The sequence below is a fragment of the Mandrillus leucophaeus genome, unplaced genomic scaffold, assembly GCF_000951045.1.
Source record: "Mandrillus leucophaeus isolate KB7577 unplaced genomic scaffold, Mleu.le_1.0 Scaffold395, whole genome shotgun sequence".
Classification (NCBI taxonomy): domain Eukaryota; kingdom Metazoa; phylum Chordata; class Mammalia; order Primates; family Cercopithecidae; genus Mandrillus; species Mandrillus leucophaeus.
Genome location: NW_012104198.1, coordinates 2,199,558 through 2,207,836, shown reverse-complemented (window position 1 = coordinate 2,207,836; position 8,279 = coordinate 2,199,558). Strand labels below are relative to the sequence as shown.

The 8,279-nt window shown below is 52.7% G+C and overlaps 2 protein-coding genes across 10 annotated transcripts in view; one reads left to right on the top strand and one right to left on the bottom strand.

Moving 5' to 3' along the window:
• PQBP1 (polyglutamine binding protein 1) overlaps nt 1-4,116 on the top strand; it is a 5,979-nt gene extending 1,863 nt beyond the window's left edge. For 2 of the 6 annotated variants that reach the window (XM_011991395.1, XM_011991396.1), the window contains exons 3-7: nt 2,155-2,266; nt 2,901-3,013; nt 3,204-3,488; nt 3,704-3,767; nt 3,900-4,115. In XM_011991395.1, coding sequence (XP_011846785.1) covers nt 2,155-2,266; nt 2,901-3,013; nt 3,204-3,488; nt 3,704-3,767; nt 3,900-4,056 — 731 coding nt within the window. In that variant the 3' untranslated portion in view covers nt 4,057-4,115. Of the gene's footprint in view, nt 1-2,154; nt 2,267-2,900; nt 3,014-3,203; nt 3,489-3,703; nt 3,768-3,899 lie in introns of all 6 variants that reach the window. The other 4 variants (XM_011991400.1, XM_011991397.1, XM_011991398.1 and 1 more) reach the window with 4 other exon arrangements.
• A 35-nt stretch (nt 4,117-4,151) lies between these two features.
• The window catches only part of SLC35A2 (solute carrier family 35 (UDP-galactose transporter), member A2), a 10,977-nt gene continuing 6,849 nt past the window's right edge, over nt 4,152-8,279 (bottom strand). For 2 of the 4 annotated variants that reach the window (XM_011991403.1, XM_011991401.1), the window contains 2 exons: nt 7,349-7,500; nt 4,163-6,447 (listed from right to left, as the gene is read on the bottom strand). In XM_011991403.1, the coding sequence (XP_011846793.1) occupies nt 5,692-6,447; nt 7,349-7,500 (908 nt within the window). In that variant the 3' untranslated portion in view covers nt 4,163-5,691. Of the gene's footprint in view, nt 6,448-7,348; nt 7,501-8,279 lie in introns of all 4 variants that reach the window. The other 2 variants (XM_011991402.1, XM_011991404.1) reach the window with 2 other exon arrangements.

The following is an 8,279-nucleotide window of genomic DNA, read 5'->3' as shown; positions in this document are numbered from 1 at the left end:
TTTTTTTTTTTTTTTTTTTTGAGACAGAGTCTCGCTCTGTCGCCCAGGCTGTATTGCTGTGGCGTGATCTCGTCTCACTGCAACCTCCGCCTCCGGGTTCAAGCGATTTTCCTGCCTCAGCCTCCCGAGTAGTTGGGATTACAGGCACGTGCCACCACCCCCAGCTGATTTGTGGCCAGGCTGGCCTCTTAACTCCTGACCTCAGGTGATCCACTCCCACCCTCGGCCTCCCAAAAGGTTGGGATTACAGGTGTAAGCCACTGTGCCCGGCTATTTCATTCTTAACAATACTGACTGGCTGGGCGTGGCGGCTCATGCCAGTATTCCCAGCACTTTAGGAGGCTGAGGCGGGTGTATTGCTTGAGCTTAGGGATTGGAGATTAGCCTGAGCAACATGGCGAAACCCCTTCTCTACAAAAAATACAAAAATTAGCCGTGTGTTGTGGTACATGCCTGTAGTCCCAGCTACTTGGGAGGCTGAGGTGAGATGATCGCTTGAGCCTGGGATGTCGAGGGTGCAGTGAGCCGAGATTGTGCCACTGCACTCCAGCCTGGGCGACACATGGAGACCCTGTCTCAAAAATATCCAAAAAAACCCAAAATAATACTGACCACTTAATGCCTATTTGGGGCCTATTGTATGCCACGTTAAATCCATGGATTATGGGGGTGATGACATAGTATCTAATAGGAAGTACTGCTAACCTCTACTGCTATCTCCTGTGTGCCAAATGTAGTTGCAGTGAGGATCTATCATTTAGGCCTACTGTGCTGTGGCTGCAAATCACACCTTATTGTCAGTAATACTAAAAACTGGCATCTATTTGGGGCTATGGTGTGCCAGGCACTGGAAAACACATCTTCTCCTTATTGATAACTGACATCTATTACAAGCCTACTGTGTGCAAGGTATAGACCTTGTGGTTAATAAAATTGACAGTGATCCCAGGCCGGGCGCGCTGGCTCACGCCTGTAATCTCAGCACTTTGGGAGGCCGAGGTGGGTGGATCACGAGGTCAGGAGATCGAGACCATCCTGGCTAACAGGGTGAAACCCCATTTCTAATAAAAATACAAAAAAATTAGCCGGGCGTGGTGCTGGGTGCCTGTAGTCCCAGCTACTCGGGAGGCTGAGGCAGGAGCATGGTGTGAACTCGGAAGGCAGAGCTTGTAATTAGCCGAGATCACGCCACTACACTCCAGCCTGGGCAACAGAGCGAGACTCCATCTCAAAAAAATAAAATAAAATAAAATTGGCAATGATCATTGATTTACTTTTTTTTTTGAGGCAGAGTCTTGCTCTGTCACCTAGGCTGGAGTGCAGTGGCATGATCTTGGCCCACTCTCCACCTCCCAGGTTCAAGTGATTCTCCTGCCTCAGCCTCCCAAGTAGCTGGGACCACAGGCGTGCACCACTGTGCCTGGCTAATTTTTGTATTTTTTAGTAGAGACAGGGTTTCACCATGTTGACCAGGCTGGATTTTCTTTTAAGCCTATTGAGTGACCTGTGCCTATGGTATATATATTACTATTTGTTTAGGGACAGGGTCTCACTCTGTTGCCCAGGCTGGAGTGCAGTGGCACGGTAATAGCTCACTGCAAGCTCAAACTCCTGGGCTCAAATGATCCTCCTGCCTCAGCCTCCTGAGTAGTTGGGACTACAGACGTGTGCCACTGTGCCCAGCTAATTTTTTTTTTTTTTTTGTAGAGACAGGTCTCACTATGTTAACCAGGCTAGTCTCAGAGATGGGGTTTCACCATCTTGGCCAGGCTAGTCTTGAACTCCTGACCTCGTGATCCACCCACCTTGGCCTCCTAAAGCGCTGGGATTACAGGCATGAGCTGAGCCACCACGCCCGGCCAAGATGAGTAAATTTTTTGATGAATCCCTATCAACTCTGAAACGAGATAGCTTTGGCTAACAGTAGAACTCATCATCTGAACCCAGAAACAGAATTAAGTAACCTTTTTTTGTAAACCTCCTAATACAGAGAGTTGGATTTGGAATGTGAAAGGTACTGCATATGCTTCCTGGCACACACACACGTCGTTTACGTGTGGCTTGTGTGAATGTGAGTGCGTGTCTCTAGGCTCTGTAGGATGAGGACACCCCTGGTCCTTAACTGCTCTCCTCGTCCCCACCTCGTTCTGCCAGAACCAGAGGAAGAGATCATTGCCGAGGACTATGACGATGATCCTGTGGACTATGAGGCCACCAGGTTGGAGGGCCTACCACCGAGCTGGTACAAGGTTTTCGACCCTTCCTGGTGAGCCTGGGTGAGGGGGGACTAACTTCTGACTTCACCCTTCCTGTGCTTACCTTGGTTGTGAGGTATAGGGGGACACAAGGGAGGGAGCCTCGGGTGGAGGGTGTTGGTGTTAGGTATCTGCAGGACCCAAGTTGCTGCCTGCTGGGGCCTGGCGCCTCTGGGGTTGGAAGACTGTCTTTTCTCTCTTTTTTTTGAGATGGAGTTTCACTCTTGTTGCCCAGGCTGGAGTACAATGGTGCGATCTCGGCTCACTGCAACCTCTGCCTCCTGGGTTCAAGCGATTCTCCTGTCTCAGCCTCCTGAGTAGCTGGGATTACAGGGGTACGCACCACCACACCCGGCTAATTTTTGTATTTTTTTGTAGAGACGAGGTTTCATCATATTGGTCAGGCTGGTCCCGAACTCCTGACCTCAGGCGATCCGCCTGCCTCGGCCTCCCAAAGTGCTGGGATTACAGGCATGAGCCACCACGCCTGGCTGACAGTGTTTTCTCTTCGGGAGAAGAGATTCTGGGGATCCTACCTGTGGGGTCCTGACATGGGGCAGGTATAGGCAGAGACTGGGGAGACGAGTTGAGGATCCAAGGCAAAGACATCTGTGCTGACACTTCTCTTGTCCTGCGGCCCCACAGTGGGCTCCCTTACTACTGGAATGCGGACACAGACCTCGTATCCTGGCTTTCCCCACATGACCCCAACTCTGTGGTTACCAAATCGGCCAAGAAGCTCAGAAGCAGTAATGCAGGTGAGTTGGCAGGTACAAGAGTGCCTTGAGTGATCTAAGCAGTTCTCACAGAGAGGCCAAGTAGAATGATAGTGGATCAGAGGGGCAGGTGAGACCAGGTGGGCCCAGCCTCAGGCAAGCGAGGTTGTTGAAGGCAGAGGCTGCTGGGTCCTTGGGTGGCAAGAGGTCACTTCAAGACTTGTGTCCCCAGATGCTGAAGAAAAGTTGGACCGGAGCCATGACAAGTCGGACAGGGGCCATGACAAGTCGGACCGCGGCCATGAGAAACCAGACAGGGGCCACGACAAGTCAGACCGGGGCCACGACAAATCTGACAGGGATCGAGAGCGTGGCTATGACAAGGTAGACAGAGAGAGAGAGCGAGACAGGGAACGGGATCGGGACCGCGGGTATGACAAGGCAGACCGGGAAGAGGGCAAAGAACGGCGCCACCATCGCCGGGAGGAGCTGGCTCCCTACCCCAAGAGCAAGAAGGGTAAGCTGGGCAGAATGGGGCTCGGTGAGACCAGCAAGGTGCAGGGCACACTGCGTGAGGAAGCCTTCCCTCAAAAAGATGCCTAGACCTGGGGCCTAGAGGAGGGTGCTGTGGTACATGGCAGCCAGGGGCTTCATTTCTTCTTGTGGGGTGGGGCTCAGTGATCAGGGGCTCCTGGTGCCTCTATTGAAGACTTTGCCCTGCCACTTCCACAGCAGTAAGTCGAAAGGATGAAGAGTTAGACCCCATGGACCCTAGCTCATACTCAGATGCCCCCCGGTAAGTGACAACCCCTCTTGACTCAGTACGTGGACACCATCCTCCTGCCTCCTTCCTCCATTCCTCATTGGGACCAGGTGGGCCGTGTCCACCACATCTCCCATCCCCATCCCCTGACTCTTTCACCGGCAGGGGTACGTGGTCAACAGGACTCCCCAAGCGGAATGAGGCCAAGACTGGTGCTGACACCACAGCAGCTGGGCCCCTCTTCCAGCAGCGGCCGTATCCATCCCCAGGGGCTGTGCTCCGGGCCAATGCAGAGGCCTCCCGAACCAAGCAGCAGGATTGAAGCTTCGGCCTCCCTGGCCCTGGGTTAAAATAAAAGCTTTCTGGTGATCCTGCCCACCATGCCTGAGTGCTTCCTTCGAGGCTGCCCAACCCAAGTCGGCAAGATGCACAACACATTTTATTTGCAAAAACTCAGCTAAGAGAGTGTGGGGCTGGCAGGGGCTGGGGGGCTGAGCTGAGGTGGGTCATGAGAGAGCTTAGTCATGTCGGCCCTGCGTGGGGCGGGGTGGTGGGGACAGGGAGTCCAGTGTCTACCTCACCCTACCCCTAATACTGATCAGAGTTTGGTCCCAGCTGGGCCAGGGCAAGAAGAGAACGAGGCCAGGCCAATGTCTTCAATCCCAGCGGCTAGGAACCCTTCACCTTGGTGAGCAACCTGTGGTGGGAATGGGGAGGAAAGAAAAACACAAAGCTGGGCTAGGCCGACAGGTGGGTTTCCTGAGCAAGTGAGGGCGGCAGTGGTGAGGCTGGTAGTCCTGGTGTTAGTAATGGCGCCCACCTGGGTCAGAAAGCTACACGTGGACTAAATAAATACAACATCTTTATTTGGCATTGGATATCCTGACATTTGTTCATTACAGTTCCTTAAAAAACAAACCAAAAAATCAGAACAAATTAATCAAAAATAAAGATCCAGTGGCTCTATTTACATATAGCAAAGACAGCCCAGGCATCTTCCATGCACACACACACCCCGCCCCAATACAGTTAAGGGGTTAATAAGCTTTGGGGAGTGCAGGAGGCAGGTTCCACAGTTCATCAATCCCACGACACCCCCATGAGGTAGGGGTGCCTCACACAGCCAGACAGATATCAACAGTATGATTGGCAGCTTTATTTTTCCTCTCTAGACGTCTCCAAAAATAACCCTGCATCTGGCAACTGACAGTGTCTTAAATACAATGAGATTCAGCCACTTCAAGGACCTCCATTTTTCCCACACCCTGGATCATTAATGATATGATTACACCACAAATCCCAAGTCCACTAAAAATCAAATGGCCCCGACCGCACCTTCTGCCAGAAGGGCTGATGCAAAAATCTTAGCTCTTGTCCCTTTCTCCCTGGGGACTCCCAAGAAGTCCATCTTCAAGGTGTCAGGGAAGCTGGCCCAAGGCCACACAAAAGACGGAACTGCTAACATGATCCAGAGCGGTGGTAAGGGAGGAGAGAAGGCCTCAAACTACGGGCAACTGAACCCCAACAGGTAGGCATCGGTCATTCCTGAAGAGCTGCGGAGTTCTGTCCAGTGTGTCCTTATGGAGGTGGAGGGACTGCTGGGAGGGACTCTCCCAGACAAGACACCTCCAGAAGAGGGCATAGGGTCAGGGAGGGAGCAGACAAAAAAAAAGGCCTTGAATAATAACCCCGACCCTGCCTCCAAAGAGGTTAGAGGGGGCAGAGGAGGCAGCTCTAAAACCCCCACCGGGGGAAGGGGGTCAGCCTACCAGGAAGGGTTCACGTGACACCCAGCTCTAGTCCCACGCCCCTCCAGAAGTCTCAGTGACCTGGGAGAAAAGACCATCTCCCAAACCCAGAGGAGCCAGGCCCCGGAGGGCGGCAACTTGGGTCCTGCAGATGCCCAACACCCTCCACCCCAGTCCCCCTCCCTTGTGTTCCCCATTGCTGCCAGCCCTCACTTCACCAGCACTGACTTCGGCAGAAAGGACTCCGTGATGAGATCTCCATGGTGGGAAGACAGCTGCGGTGGCGGTGGCTGCCCGGGAGGCTGCTGGTGAACGCAGGGCCCGGAGGCGGAAGCAGAGGCAGAGGCTATGGCTTTGGCTGCACCTCGGGGAAGGCTGTAGAGGTAGACGGCACCAATGACGAGCCCAGCGCCAAGGGCAAATAATGGGTCCACGTGGAAGCCAAAGAGGCGAATGGAGGCAACAGTGGACAGCACAATGGACAGGGAGGTGGCAAAGCCCTTGAGGATGTTGTCAGCATACTTGACAACCACAGCCACCAGTAGCCCACCAAAGGCCTGGTTGAGCACCACGCCCCAGACAGCAGGCGTGTACCCAAAAAAGAAACCGCGGGTGGCCACGGCGGTACCCTCAGCCCACCAGAGCCCCACTAGGCCCAGTGCTGTGCCAAAGAGGCCCAGCTGCAGGTTGCGCAGCCACACGGAGCCTGAGCTGCCTTTGAGGATCTTCTCAAAGTAGACACCTGCAAAGCCGGAGGAGAGACAGGAGGCCACGACGGCTGCCAGGCCTGCCCCAGGGTTCTGATCCAGTGGCCGTGGGCCTCCCCCACTGGCTTGCTGTGCCTGGACAATGGCGACGCCAGTGAAGAGGAGCAGCAGGGAGGCCCACTGCAGCCGGGAAAGGCTGCGGTTCAGCATGAGCACGGAGAACAGCGCTGTGGTCAGGATCTTCAGCTGGTACGTCACCTGCGAGTGGCACGTGGAAGGCACTGAGGGCTAACCCTGGCCCCCAACAGGTACATATGGGGGGCAGCACCCACTGTGGGTCCCCAGGCACAACGGAGGGACAGGGTGGGGGGTATGACAACAAAAACAGCAAAAGGAGCCAGCCACTGGCCATTGGCTGAGCTGCAGCAAAACAGTTCTGAGGTCTCTCCCACCAAGTGCACAAAAGGACGGCTGTGCCAGGAAGTCCACATCCCAATCCTATTTCCTGGCTGTGTGACGGGACAAAGCACTTGCCCTGTCTGAGCCCTGGCATCATCATCTATAAAAGATGGCTGAGGTATGGAAGTATCTTTGTGATGAGGGACTTGATACAAATGAATCAATAGCCACAACAATGTCAGCAAATACTTACATAGTGTTTACAATGTATCAGTGTGGTTCTAGGCACTGCACATGAATTCATTCATTTAATTCTCACAACACCATTCTGAAGTGAGCACCACTGTAAGCCCCAATTTAAAGATGAGAAAACTAAGGCACAGAAAGGTTAGGTGACGTGCCCCAAAATCACACAGCTGGAAAGTAGCAGAGCTGAGATTTGAACCCAGGCAGCCTGCTCCCAGAATCTAGGCTCTTTAACCATTTCACAAAGCTGCCCACAAATAGCCTAAAGCTTATCTATCATCAACCAAGGGCTCTTCACAGGTATTATTTCTTTTAAGTATCCTAGCATCTCAGTGAACAGGCATTACTATTTCCACCCCCAATTTTCAGACGAGAAAAGGTTGAGGGAATTCCAAGGACATTCTGGAGGTGACATAGCCCCTGTCCTCTGCAACATCCCCCCACCACGCTATTCCCATACTCCAGTCCCCAACCTAGTTAGTTCCTCTGGGGCCATGCTGGGCTTGCGGCTCACCTGGAAAGTGGCAGCTGGTAGGTTAGAGATGGCAACATACTGGAGGTTATTCTGCAAGGTGTAGATGAGAGAGGGCACTGCGAGCTTGAGTGTGTCCACATACTGCACCAGGACAGCCTCATGAAGGAAGAGAACCAGGTGCTTCACGTTACCTAGGTGGGAGGAGGAGAGCCCTTCTCAGCACTGACAGCCATACATGGGGAACCCCTGAAGGCTGGGAACAGGCCTTGCTATCGTGACTCCCCCATCCACCCTGCTGTCCAATCCCTGGGGGCTGGAATGAAGTCTGTGATCTTGGTTTTCCCTAGGGTATAACCATGTTTCCAGCTAGCTTTTCTGAGACTCAGTTTAATGGCAGCAAAAGAATCAGCCATCTGTGTCTGCTAATCACAGAGCATGTCACTATGTTAGAGCCTACCTCCCTGGCAGAGAGCCCCATTGAGGGCAAGCACTCAATACTCAATACATTTTTGTACAATGAAATAACCATCATTAGGCTAGGCGCCATGGCTCATGCCTGTAATCCCAGCACTTTGGGAGGCCAAGGCGGGTGGCTCATGAGGTCAGGAGTTCAAGACCAGCTGAGCCAACCACACCGAAACCCCATCTCTACTAAAAATACAAAAATTAGCCAGGTGTGGTGGCATGCGCCTGTAATCCCAGCTACTTGGGAGGCTGAGGCAAGAGAATTGCTTGAACCTGGGAGGCAGAGGTTGCAGTGAGCCGAGACAATGCCATTTGCACTCCAGGCTGGGCGACAGAGTGAGACTCCATCTCAAATAAAATAAAATAAAATAAAATAAAATAAAATAAAATAAGAAATAACCATCATTAACTTGGAGCTTATGAAATAGAAGCCCTAGGAGCTGGGGTGGAGGGCTGTCTCCCACACAGAAGAGAAGTTTAGTCTAGACATTTTTTTTTTTTTTTT